The sequence below is a fragment of the Diachasmimorpha longicaudata genome, chromosome 6 (genome assembly GCF_034640455.1).
Source record: "Diachasmimorpha longicaudata isolate KC_UGA_2023 chromosome 6, iyDiaLong2, whole genome shotgun sequence".
NCBI classification, from domain to species: Eukaryota; Metazoa; Arthropoda; class Insecta; order Hymenoptera; family Braconidae; genus Diachasmimorpha; species Diachasmimorpha longicaudata.
This window is the reverse complement of record NC_087230.1, coordinates 8,438,725-8,452,671: the sequence shown is the minus strand read 5'-3', so window position 1 is coordinate 8,452,671 and position 13,947 is coordinate 8,438,725. Positions and strand designations below refer to the sequence as shown.

Genomic DNA, 13,947 nt, shown 5'->3' with positions numbered 1-13,947 from the left:
TATTGTAGAATTTGCCGGAGTGTTAATTGAAATAATTGATATTGCATTATCCAACAGCGTGAAATGTGAAATGAAAATATTGGCCATCGGGAGCCGGAGCCGTTGGAAAATAACAATCACCGGTAATACTATTCCACCGATTATTCGAGAGAACATTGTAATCTCAATCGGGGTCAATGGAAGTGTAAATTGTCGATGACGTCAAACGAAAGCGTGACAGGCGTCGGGATAAGAGGACGAGGGAAATGTGAAAATGCAAAGTCCCAATGAAGATGTTGCACGATACTAATAATGTCATTATTACGAATTCTCACTTATCATTACCATAATGTTTCATCTATTTATTAATTATTAATATTTCTGAAGTAATTAAAAATCTTACGTTCGTCCCAAAGTATAAATCAATAAAATAATTTAATTTCGAAGCAATCAATTTTTTATTTCGATCATTTCGATTATTCATGAAAAATCTAATTATCAAAAGTACAGACACAGGATATCAATCAATAAATTGATGATAAATAACCGGTGACTGTATAAAATGGATTGCGAAAATTATCAGCAAAATTATGACAGAGTGAAATTGCAAATTGTAACTCAATTAATAAATCACCCGAGTACGAAAGCCCGTCAATATCACTCCGTTGGAAACAGTGACAATTTTCCCAACGCATCCGTTTCCGGAATTCGGGAACACAAAACCCTTCAGGAAATTATCAGACTTGTGCCTCCACAATGCTCTCCCCTGTCCTCCTCTGTCCCTTAACCATTGGTTAATGGCTGGAGATATTCGCAGTGACAACAGTAGTAGAGGTCGAACACTCAGGAGCCCTCCAGCCCCGCCGAGGGGTTGAAAAGGAAATGGGGTATAGAGTTTGGAGTCGGCGCAGTGAAGCGTCTATCGATTTCATACGTGAAAAGTAGAAGAGAAGGTGCACGCTCGGTCATCGATTTGACACAACAAGCTAAAGGGATTGCTTGGAGGTACGAGGTCGTAAGAATAGTGTGAAGGTGCTATTTTTTTGGTTAAAATTTGAGTTTCCTGGAGATATAAAACAAAATTGTTTTTAAATCGAGACTAACTTTCCCTCCGGGATCCCGATAATTCCAGGGAAAAATTGCAGTGAAGTGATTTTCAATCGTAATAATGCAAAATTATGGACACGAGGATTATGATTACGGTGCCAATGCATCGGGTGCCCAGGGTGGAGGAAGAAATCTTCCCAATCCACCTGGTGCACGGCCCAAGGTCGATCCCATGGCCGAGGGTGAAGTGGATCCAACGATCTATGGTCAGCCCAAGGAGGCTACCCACAAGATACGAGGAAAGAGTGATATAATTGAATATTTTTTTGGAACTGTTGACATGGAGTTACTCACTGTGAAGACGTTCTACTTGTTCTTCTACTCGGCTTTTGGATCCCTCTTTCCACTCATGGGGGTGTACTTCAAGCAGATGGGCATGAATGCTGGACAATGTGGGCTTCTCATTGGGTTGAGGCCCTTCGTTGAATTTCTTAGCGCACCCTTCTGGGGCTCCTTGGCTGACAGGTGAGTGGCCACTTGTAATGCTGCTTTTTTTCTGGGAAGAAATCGATTGCTCCGCAAATATAGAAAGGTGGATTTGGGTTGACGAATTGAACTGAATATTTTTGTGTACCATTGACTGACTGGGGGTCTGGTTGAAAATAATGATTCACATTTTTCGAAGTCGAAAGAAGTGAATAAAATTTTTGACAGTCACTGATAGCAGTTATTTTCGGACAGAAATCAATTATTTTTGAATTTATCATGAAGCCAAAAGTGGACAAATCCGGTGGGAGATCGTTCATAATTACAGTAAAATCCATGAGAATTGTTTTAAATAATTCAGTGACTCGAGGGGCTCTATCATATAAATATCTAATTCAGAGAAATTCAATTGGCAAATTTTATCTCATAAAATAGACAGGTCTGACGCATGGCCTAACCGGAAATGGCAATCACTATGCTTAGCTATGAAGGTCTTGATCATTTGACCAAAGTATCACTGCTGAGTGTGTTAAAATAATGATAAGCATGACGTTTCATTACGACCATTAGAGAGAGCTTCGCGAAATCCCGGCCGGCTGCGCGGTCGTCAATCCCCTCGTCTTCACGATAAAAATAATATTCTTCTGACCAAAAAAAAAATTAAGAACAACATAAATAGGAAAAGTAGTTCACTCGCTTGTAGCACACGTATTCAGCACGGACCGCAGTCTTAGAAAAAATTACGCACGACTAATTAGGAAGGCAGCAACATTTTGCGCAATTTTTAAGACAAAACCGCCAAAGCATTAATTTTATCTTTTTATATTATTTTTTTTCATTAAATATTTTGCAATGTCAATTTTTTTTCCTTTCTTTCGCTTTTATATATTAGACAACTATCATGTTTCTGCCATTTGTTGCTCTATATTTGCAAAAGACATTTCTTCTCATGACGCTTTAGCGCTGAGCACGCCGACAAATAGATGTAGAGTATCGAGTAGAAGTAGAGAACCATGTTCTTTGGGCCCGACCAGAGGACCATCAAAAATTTTCAGATGGCAGAAAGGCAAGATTATTCTCCTCGCGTCGCTCTCCTGCTGGATAATCTTCACCCTGCCCATTGGCTTTGCCCAACCACCACCCACCACCTGTATGGAGTGGAGCAACAACAGCGAGTGGCTCGCAGTCCCCAAAACCGGCACTCGGAGCAAACGATACGTTGATCTCGATGATTTTTACCAGCCCCAGGACAGCAATGACGAGGATCTGGAGGTCGCCGCCAACGTCGTATTCGGGAGGATGAGAAGGGACACGGACTACGCTGATGAAAAAAGTGGGAGGAGTTATTATGATTTAACGGGAAATGAAGTCTCCAGGCGCCGGACGGAGCATCGGTTGAAAAGCAAAAGGGTCAGGAGACAGGCGGATACCACTGATCTTAAGTACAAGCAGTTTGTCCCTGAGGGGGGTGTTGCGGATGATCCTGCGACTAAGGCAATTGATTTTGGAACTATCGCCAAGTCCAATCGTCCTGCCGATGTTCTGGAGTACAAGAGGTTTCTCAGAGTGAGTTTAATTCGGCCAAATTTTTCGAGTCCAATTAAAGTTAATTAAAAATAAATTTGATAGAGAGGGGAACAATCCCAAATCTGAAATTTACACCGATAATTTCTCCTCGAGAATTTTATTCCTGTTTGATCCCAGTCGGAATTTTATTTTTTTTTGTATCAGAATGAACCTCTCGACGGAACAAGACCTCCGAAGAAGGCGCACACGCGAACAAAATTGCGATCAAAGGCTCCTCGTGCCAAAGTAATGGCCAAACGCTCAGTGGACCTCCACGACGAGCTCTTCGCAAACCCCGGACAGGAAGGCATCACCCGGGTTGATGACACGGGACGTCGACTCATGTCTGCGGAAGAACAAGACGATATCGAGATTGAGGAGTTCGAAGATGACGCTGACGTGGAGGAGGTCGACGTGCCCCTCATCCGCAAGAGGAGAAGCATGAAATTCGTCTATCCAAATCATCACGGCAAGAGTCCAGTGTCTGTCAGGAATGCGAAGAATTACGATCCCAAGGAGAACAGTGACTGGGTCAAACCGGCTTTCAGCTCCATCGTTTACCGACTCGGAGTGAGTTCTGAAGAATTTATTCGCGAAGTTTTCAAAATAAGAATTTTCTCAATTCGTAACGCCCTTGGTTTCAGGACATCCAAAAGACCTTTTTTCTGTTACTTCTTCTGGTGATCGTGGGAGAATTTTTCTCGGCTCCGGCGATAACCCTGGCCGATTCGGCAGTTATCACTCTTCTCGGTGAGGATGCCGACAGATACGGTCACCAGAGAATGTTCGGTAGTTTAGGATGGGGTGTTGCCATGTTCTTCGTTGGAATCGTCCTTGATCACAGCACGTTCTTTCCTGATCATCCCTGCACCCCCGATCCCAGGGAGAAGAATTATACCATTTGCTTCGCTACGTTCAGTGTTTTGATGGGGGCGGCTTTGATCACCGCTACTCAGATCAATTTCAAATACGACTTCATAGCTCCACAACCGGTGAGAAAATCTTTTTGATTTTTCAATGAAGTTTTTCATATCTCGTTCATTGTTATTCATTATTTTATCGCGTCGTTATAATCCATTATCCTTCACTAATAGAGGTAAATCGATTTTAGTGAAACCAATTGAACGCTAAAGTGTTAATTCGAACGTGAATTTGATTTTCATTCAGATGAAAATAAAATTTTCAATCAATGAACCTTTTATTTTACGCAATGAAAATACTTTTGCTGAAGCAAAAACCGTAATTTATGAATTTTTCAATGATAAACCACTTATTGTAGACACGACTGGAGGAACTCCAGATAAATAATTCTCTGAGAATTTTAATTTTTCATTCATCTCCAGGAAGTTGTGAAACCCCCTGCAGAGCCAACAAGAGAAGAGCAACTGCAGTCGGAATTATCTCAGCAGTTGAATCTCCCAGGATTGCAAGACTCGTCGGCAGCACCCCCCGTAGTTCCACCCCCCGAGGGCAAAGTAAGCGTCAATCCAGTAGAAAACTAAATAATTTATGAAGACGTAATTACGATTTTATCGTCTGAACTGATTGTGGCATTATTTTTTCACTGATAAAACTGACAAAATACTCAAATTTGGTGAAGGCACTTGTGATTGCTTTTCATAAAAAAACGTAGAAATTAATTTTGAAAAATTCGTATCTAAATTCTCAGGTAAAACGCGAATTCGTAATATCAATCGATTGTTCCAGACAAAGATGTTTGCCCAGACAACGAGGGAGATACCCGAGTGGGTGACGGTACTGAAGCAATTCAAGGACCTCAAATGCGCTTCATTCCTGTTTGTCGCTTGGTTCATGGGCTTTGGCATAGGCCTTATCTTCACTTTTCTCTTCTGGCATCTCCAGGATTACGGAGGATCACCCACATTATTCGGAGTCGCCTCTGTGATCAATCACATTTCGGAAATATTCGCGTATTTCTTCAGCTTCAGATTAATTGGAGAATTCGGTCATGTTAAGGTAAACGATAAGTCAACGAGGGATAGAAGATAAATCGATAAAAAATTCCCCCGATAAATCGAACCACGTCAATGTGGACTTGTTATTTATTTTATTCCGCGAGAGAAATAAAAAATACCATCACCATTACCCCTGAATAATCCATCAATTAATAATTGAAGGATTAATTAAAATCCGTGGTAATCCAGTGGACAATGCTAACAAATGATGAATAGTCCGAACAACGTGATAAAAAGAGAAATAAATACCCACAAAAGCGACTCAAAACAGATTTGCAAATTCAATGAATTAAATTTGACGTGATTTCTCAATTAAATTTGATTGCTCAGATTTTCCACTTCGGCAAATGATTCCATTTCAATGTTGCACAGCGTTAAATCCTTTTGAGGTTTATCACCCCATCAGGGGATTTTAATTTGGAAAATCCCTTGTTCGGAAAATCGTTAATAAAAAACTGTAATTTCGCAGTTCGAAGACGTATCCTCTATCCTGTCAATGGTATTTAATAATTCCAGGAGTGTTTGAGGAAATAAAAAATTTTTTCTTCAGGTTCTTTGCTTGGGCCTAGGCGGCAATATCCTTCGCTTCCTCTACATATCATATCTGAAGAACCCATGGTGGGTCCTACCCTTCGAATTCATCCAAGGGATCACTCACGCCGCCGTCTGGGCTGCATGCTGCAGTTACATCGCTCACAACACACCCCCGCAGTTGCGATCGAGTGCCCAAGGGGTTCTCCAGGGGCTTCATCACGGTCTTGGGAGGGGATGTGGGGCGGTGATTGGGGGAATGTTCGTTGCGAGCTACGGTGAGTGCCCATACTAATGAAGCCTCTTCTCATTCACTCATTAATAATTAATGAGTCCCAGTCTTTGAACCAGAGGCGGAGGAAATTAATTGCCGGACGTAACGGAATAATTGATTCTAAAAAATATTCCCCCTTCTCATAAATTAAACGGTCGCCTCAATATTTCCGTCGGTGCACCGCGAAAAAGAGTTACAATTATTTGTTTACATAAACAAAAGAAGTTGAAATTCATTGTAACTTTGATCGAAGTTTAAAGTACCTCGAGACTGAAACTTGAAACAAAAGTTTTCCTCTGAATGGCATTGTGTCATGACAGAATTATCGACTTTATATTTTCAGAAAGTAATAAAGAAGACCATTAAATAAACCCCCCATCAGGGGTTTCATGATTGTTCTGAAAAACTGTCCGCGATAAAAATAAATAAAGAAGAAAAAATTAGAACCAGGGTCCTACAAAAAAGGGAAAAGCAACTTGAATTAAAGTTTAAAAGTACTTTCAGGATTTATCCTGTGGAAAAAAAACTTGCAATAAAAAATTTTCTCAGTGACTTTTACTTGCTTATAAAGGGCAGTTATGGAAAGAGAATTATTGATTTAGAAAATATTCACCCAGCCGCGAATATCGGTGTTGCGGCTAATTTGCATTAATGGAAATCATTGATTTTATATTTTCAGGAAGTACTGCAACGTTCCGTGGATATGGCCTCCTCTGCGCAGTCGTTTTAGCAGGCTTCATCTTCATAAATTTCTACAGAAAAGATACTGGATTCGTTGCGGATTTACCGCAGACTGAGGATCCCCATCAAGTGGCTGAGGCAACTCATCTTGCTCCACACGGTGTACCAAGTAATGCTATCCCACGGGCATTAAGTTCAAGTAGGCTTCACGAGCTTGCACAAGAGCCTGGTTATGGAGCTACTTATCAGACTACTGGGGGAAATCTCAATGTTCCAGGGGGCAACGGAGGTGAATACACTCATTACAGTAGTTTTTATCTCTTTTCCTACTGGAGATTTTTTTTATGTGGATTAAGAGACTCATTCCATAAAGCAAACCTTTCGGAACATGTTACTAATTTACTGTCAACAATGGTCGATCGTGATTGAAAAAAAATCAATTGTTCACTTGCTGAAATTTTATTCTTAAATATTTGCAGGAGGAAATTCGAATAATCCGTTCTTGAGCGGTGGCGGTGGTGGTAGCGGTGGAGGTGGTTACAATTATGGTATGAGCGGTAAAGGAGAGGACGAATTCATTCGTAGGAGCTTCCAGGTACAATAAAGCTCGAAAATTCGAACGCATACGAACCAAGTGGCTGAAACCACATCTTCGAATTAATCGATAAATAGCAATAATGTAATAAGAGAGATGAGAATGAGATTGCGAGAAAGATTGACAATGGAAAAGGTCAAAAAATGCTTCGAACTTCGAACGAGGTAGACTCCGTCCTCTACCTTGATCCCATTAATTTTATATCATCAATGAGTGTTACTGGGTACTTCATTGATTTTTACGAAGTTCGGAGGAATTACGAGAGGCATTTCGTCGGATAATTCCGAATTTTATCATTACAGACTTACAGTGAAGTGGTCGGTAGGGAGTACGACCTGAAACCACCACCAGTGGTAACTCATCTTCATGCCCAGCAGCCTTGCACCAATCCATTCCATCAGCATGACTACGATTGGTAACAAAACTGCCAATTCGCAGTTGCATTTGTCTAGTCATTAACGAGGGCGAAGTAACGAAGAGATGATTCATGAAATAAAATATTCTTGAATGAAGAGTATGATGGAGAATGTCTATTTGTTCTGGAATTAAGAAGCTCTATATTCTTCATTGAAGAGTATTTTATTTCCTCAGAAGGAAAATGAGAGCATACAATAAACAGCTGGACGATTTTTTAATTAAGTGATGGATGAACAAAGAACGAAAGGAGGAGGATGGATCACTTGACCATCTTGAGGTTCATAGTCTGGTTCATTTATCCGTCAGTACACGTATCACATCACCGAGTATATCAGTCGGTTGCCTCAGATGAGTTTAAAAATAATTTAAAGAAAAATTCATCAAGATAACACCTCTGAGGTGATTGCAGTCTAATTTGTCTAGTCATTATGGAGGAAACAGAAACGAAGATAATACATGAAATGTAATATTGTTGAATTAAGCGTACGACTGAGAATATTTATTTATTTTGAAGTTAAGAAGCTTTATATTCCTGATTGAATAGTATTTTATTTTCCGAGGTGGAGAGGGTTGAGTGTTCAGGTGAAATGAAAGCTCTGCATTCATGTGAATGTTTTGTATTGTGTTTGCTCCAACTATTCATCACTGGCATGGTTATTACTTTTTTAGGACATTATTTCTACAGATAAAAATTGATAATTGTAGAAGATCTATCTTGGACGAGAGAAGATCTATCACTTGACTATCCGTAGATTTCTAATCTCGTTCAATTGTCTGTCAGTTCGTCCATCATATCACCTCATTCGTACGTCATTCCGTTGTCCGAGATAAACTTAAAAATAATCTGATGAAAAAATTCACTGGTATATCAGTCCCCAGTGACGAATCTAACGAAGTTAAGCCATCCATTGAAAAGCCAACACCAAATGATTTATAAAATCGGCATGAGTCTCCATTTTCTCATATTTCAATTAAATATCACCATCTCGAAAAACTTGTATTTTTAACTGTTGACTTTAAAATCCCCTCGAGTTTTCCCAGTGAGATGACGACAACGTAATGCAAATTTGTAAATAATTATTGAATTTGCGAGAACTCCGAAGCAGAATAATTGTTTTCCGTTGAATTTGCCTAGATATTCTTGATTGAAAAAAAAACAACCGTAAAATTATGTAAGAGAATATATTATAAATATTGTACGATTAGAGCCTAGACCTAAGCCTATTACCTATTGATAATTGATCAATGAAAATGTGTTTTGTCCCAAGTCTATGTTCATTTCGTTGAGATTGTAAAGAGGCTAATGTATCAGCCAGCCTTCTATCCTCACGAGGCACAAAAAATACTTGAAAAAAAAATCTAAATGAATTGTACCTATCTCAAACTGTTCTTTAGTCGTGAAAACATTTTGTTTTCCAATTAACGATTAAGTATTAAGAAGTATTAATGGTTGAAACAATACGACGCGACGTCATGGACACTTGTATGAATTTTGTGTCATGAAGTTTGAATATAAATTATCGAAATTTGGGTTGTAGATGGAAATGATTAATTTTTCGCTTTTTCACGATTAATATTGACAAGTTGATCACTTTAATCGAGTTATCACTGGCATCTTCACAATCATCAGGCTTGGAAATACCCAATGGGTAGCTGATCTCTAATTTCTCGTTACGTTTATTTGTTTTCTGTATCATTTCATCAACTATTTCATACGATTTTAATTACACATCATCTGACCTTTACGTTGAAAGAATTTCTGCCCCATTAAGTCTTGCTGACGACTTATTTTTGTAACTCAATCATGACTGTTTCGTTAGTGCTTCTCAGGGCTAAAATTTGGGTCACAAAGAATTTTATATAGAAAATCCACCCACACGCACTCTCGAAAAAAAAACGATCAATACATATCAGATAGTATTAAGCTGCTCCTCAACATAGATGGGAGATAAGTCGTTGCATCTCGCATTACTTCCATTGTTGGGATGTTTTTAAAAACAATGAAAAAAAACGGAAAACCAGAGATGATACGAATATTGCGAGGTGTGACAACGCATATCTCTATCACTCCTTTAGCCAAATAGAAATTGTTATCAGAGATACTCTGTTGCAAAAATTATCGCGAGACAATGTATTCAGACGTTGCGATTATGAAAAATATGAATAATGAAAATGCTATGGAATATCTCATGCTGCTTTGCTATCTTATTTGCAACCCTTCAGTATTTTTCCCGCTAATTTTTTGGTGAAAGTTTTTGATCATTTCCATGGTTCAAGCTAAGCATCACGCGATCATCATGCACTCGCTATCATTTATACCATTACGCGTCAAAATTGATAACCCCGAGTGAAGACAAGGCAGCTGATGGTATATTTTTAGTCCTCTAGGACATGAAATTATCTACTTCAGGGGGGTTGATTCGTGCCGAGGGGGTTCCCATAATCTACGAACGATGGTAAGTTTTTTTTGGAGAGGATAGAAGGAGGAGGGCAGAGGAATTCACCTGATGCAGTGGCGTAATTTTTCTCTAGACATTTTAAGAACGCAAAATTCCAATTCCATCAGACGAAGAGGTCTGCAATCATCTGATGAATATTAATATCCACTTTGGACAGGGTGACAAGGTACGTATCGAGCCACGGGCATGACCAAGGTATTTTTAGTAGATCTAAAGAAGCAACGTGGAAAAAAAACATCTCCAGGTATTGGGCATAATCGATAAACAAGAAAAGGTTAAAACCATGATACTATTAAATAACGATTTTATTGGTAAGTCTTCAGTGATAGCAGGCTAGGATAATTCGTCGATTTAAAATGTTTGTTGTTAAACTATAGGCACTATTCAAAAGCTTAAAATCTAGCTTGTTGCCTAGAATGCTGATTGAATCTCGATGTACCGTATTTCTGTTAATTTCAATTATCACTCTATCTTAAATAATGAATGCATTGAAAATTGTCATTTATTACTTAATTAGCGATTAAAATTGCCTCCCAAAAGGGGACGACAGAGAATAGCAATTTGTTCTATACAACTAATTTATTTAATTTCACTTTAATATCATTACTTGTGTTAGTCCATAATTATTGAGTAGTAATTATAAATAATTATGTTATTTCATCAACGAATTTGAGCTACTGTCAATTGAGCAGTGCTATTTCATATTTTCCATTAGATCAACCGATTGTTGCGAATAATGGCCATTACGTTAATTATTATCATAAGTGAAATACACATTAATATGTGTCACTGTATTCACTCTTTATTTTCGATCAATTTTGTCCCGCCAAATTGTTGTTCTCGATTATTGAAAAACAAAATTATTCTATAATAATAAATACGGTGCTGTGGGTATTACCACATATGGAGATAATTTATTTATGGAAGCGAATGAGAAGGCAAAGAATACTATTTTTCAATACTGTCATGTTGCTTTCACAATTATCATTAATTTCATACTTGTAATATCTTTTTTTAGTTTCGTTCCATGAGCAACAGCATCGTGTCTTCTAGTTTATCATCCAATTACCCTATGTATTGGCACAGATACGCATTGGTATCATTTATTAAGCAAATATTTTACGATTAATCATCGATTCTACACTCAAATCTTTCACTCCTGGGTATACTGATTATAAGCAAGTATTTACAATGAAAGATTACAATTGAGTTTCAATCAAATTATAGTTTTCACGTCTATTATAATGTAAAACAAGTCTATTATGATTTTGGTTTTTATTATGGTGCAAATCGGTTACTCAAAGTGTACCCTTTTATTCACTCATTTGTAATTATAAAAAAAAAATTAAGAACTCGAAGGAGAAACGATGAATTTAGTGTATCCAACTTGTATCATGATAATTACCATGAACAATTCATTCAGAGTCAGATATAAATACAATGAATAAAAGGGATGGACAACACTGTAGTTCACTCGCGCTAAACTGGACCGGCATCGGGCAGTGTGTCACTAACGGCAGAGTTGCAGGATTTTTTGTAATTATAATCTAATAATCTAAACAATAGTAAGTGACACAGTGAGGCAATGATCTTAGGATACTCTGGGGCGTATACTTTGTCGATTAATCCATTTACACAATTGATTCGCTCATTCACTTTTAGGGATTCCACTGGCACACGTATGTAACGTAAACTTGTAAAATCTAGTGGCGATCGGAGCTACCTGTCCTCGAACAAAGATAAATCACTTGGATTATTACTTCATATCGTATCAATCATATTTTGTCAGTGATATTTCTTTGTTCTCATTACAATGGCTTCTCTGTAATCGATCGCCATATTTATTTTCCGAGGTCACAGCCTTCAAGGGATGCGAACGTGTGGCGACGTAATTGTCTGTTCCACCTACGAGCGCTGAAATTCCTAAATGATCCTTAGGAAAATGATATTCTTATTAATGACTTAGATATACATAAAATCATTATTTCATGGGGGATAGAGATCTGTGTACGATCAGTGTAGAACAATCTACTTTGAAAATAAGTGGAGATTGTGGAGGGGGAGTTTTAGTTAGAACCTAGTTTTTTAATGGATATGTGCAATCGTCATTTACCTGCCGTGATAACTCTTGAGTCTAATTGATAATGAAATTATATCCTAAGGCCGCTATGCGATCTCCACACTGCATTTATGGAAAAAAATAATTTTACCGCGTCAATGTTATCTGAACGTTCTTTCAAATGAATTTTATTGGAACGAAATAAACTTTTCCCTTGAGTCAAGTACATCTATTCGTCGAATAATGAAAATATCAAATTTGTTAGACAATAGAAGATATTCTTATGGTTTGATACGTTACCGTGTCAACTAACACGGTCATCCATTGATTCAAATGAATTATTACAAAAAAAATCGTACCCTTACAGCAACAAAATGGAAAGTAACCGCATTTCTTCCCAATTTCGAATAATACAAATTCCATTTAAGGGGATGTGCGAAAACATCTCTTTAAAGGGGCAGTTCTCATTAGGGAGAAGCTGAATGTATAAAAAAACTGAATATTCAGTGTAAGGGTTTTAATTTCCGCAACAAAACTTGTTCCAAAAGAAACTCGCCGCCGTAAAATTAATTTTTTCGATGAATGTGCGTTCTGTGATCTCCAAGTCAATATTTAATGAATGCCTTACTCGTCTAGACAGTCTATAAAGTTGTTTTATAATCGAACTAGAAAATTGACGTGCTCATACGGAACACGAATTCTATCATCGACTAGCATATTTTGAACGAAAAAAAAAATAAAAAATGAAAACATATCTGCATATGATAAACCGAAACAACAAAAATAAACGTCATATTAATTGTTCGCTAGAATCGATACCTCGACAAAACTTCAATCAATTTTTTTGGAACGATTGAATTAACTGAAAAATCAATAAAAAAATATTTTTCTACAAGAGAAAAGGTCGTCTCGCGTCCGTTGATTAATGATTCTGGGGAAAGTCATTTGAAAACGGGACCAACGAGTGGAGGACCCGAGCATTATGCATATCAAAGATTAAAGTTGTCCCCTTGTTAAAAACCTCAGTGGACCATTCAAACTTTCTCACAAACAAAGGGAATAATAATTAATTGAGTTCCCACGATTTATGCTTTACTGATGCCAAACTCTGCCGCAGCATGACACGCAGTACGAGCGATCTAATTTACGCTAGGAACGAGATAATCATCACTGTGTTCAATAACAACGCTGGTTCTTACGTTTCCATCAACTAGTCAGATGTCAACTTCGAACATGTCCTGTTCAATAGGTTTCTTCACCCAGTTTCCAAGTTGGGCACGTACAAATGCCTCCTTGAGTTGGCGTTTAGCGAGCTGAAACGATCGATTACAAACCCCCAAACTCGGAACTAGTACCATTTTATTTTTTGACTATTTTATCACAAATGCTATACTAAAAATAAATAAATTGCTATTCTGTAGTGAATGTTATACGTTACCGAGTAATCCTGGATTGATGACTTAGCGTCGAGATATTGACGACAGGCATCGCGATCGACATCGTCAATGGTGCTGAGTTTACCCAGAAGATTGAAGAACATACGAAACAATCCCTGCTTGGATATACGCGATGGCTTTCCAAGTTCATCCTTGCCAGTTGTACAATTTATTACCTCCGCCTCGGCTTGACCTGGAAAGTATTCGAGGAATGGAGGAACAATTTGCACTAACACTGATAGAATAATTAATGTTAGGGAGATAATTATTTTCTTGGAACAGGTATTACACAGTTGACCGAATATCAACGTAAAGACATCGTCGGTTGTGTCACTGTTAACGTGTATTTCGGTGCAGCAATAATTTTGATGTTGTTGTTCCAAGAAAAGTAAACAATCTCATAATGAGAGCAAATTAAATAAGATTGGATTCCAGGAAGAA

The 13,947-nt window shown here is 38.0% G+C and overlaps 2 protein-coding genes across 6 annotated transcripts in view; one reads left to right on the top strand and one right to left on the bottom strand.

Moving 5' to 3' along the window:
• The first annotated feature begins 865 nt into the window (after positions 1 to 865).
• On the top strand, positions 866 to 9,089 carry LOC135163562 (major facilitator superfamily domain-containing protein 6). Of its 3 annotated transcripts, none has more exons than XM_064123095.1 (10): positions 866 to 1,551; positions 2,547 to 3,078; positions 3,244 to 3,648; positions 3,723 to 4,070; positions 4,422 to 4,553; positions 4,786 to 5,055; positions 5,605 to 5,863; positions 6,539 to 6,829; positions 7,020 to 7,088; positions 7,438 to 9,089. In XM_064123095.1, the coding sequence occupies exons 1-10, from the start codon at positions 1,148 to 1,150 to the stop codon at positions 7,446 to 7,448; spliced, it is 2,721 nt and encodes a 906-aa protein (XP_063979165.1). In that variant the 5' UTR covers positions 866 to 1,147; the 3' UTR covers positions 7,449 to 9,089. The 3 variants fall into 3 exon arrangements, with proteins under 3 accessions (XP_063979165.1, XP_063979163.1, XP_063979164.1); XM_064123093.1 differs by having other exon boundaries at positions 888 to 1,551; positions 7,020 to 7,135; XM_064123094.1 differs by having other exon boundaries at positions 908 to 1,551; positions 2,568 to 3,078; positions 7,020 to 7,135.
• A 1,209-nt stretch (positions 9,090 to 10,298) lies between these two features.
• Positions 10,299 to 13,947, bottom strand: part of LOC135163569 (double-stranded RNA-specific editase Adar) — a 105,583-nt gene continuing 101,934 nt past the window's right edge. For all 3 annotated transcript variants that reach the window (XM_064123113.1, XM_064123111.1, XM_064123114.1), the window contains exons 8-9: positions 13,509 to 13,699; positions 10,299 to 13,383 (exon numbers count right to left, since the gene is read on the bottom strand). In XM_064123113.1, coding sequence (XP_063979183.1) covers positions 13,285 to 13,383; positions 13,509 to 13,699 — 290 coding nt within the window. In that variant the 3' untranslated portion in view covers positions 10,299 to 13,284. The remainder of the gene's footprint in view (positions 13,384 to 13,508; positions 13,700 to 13,947) is intronic.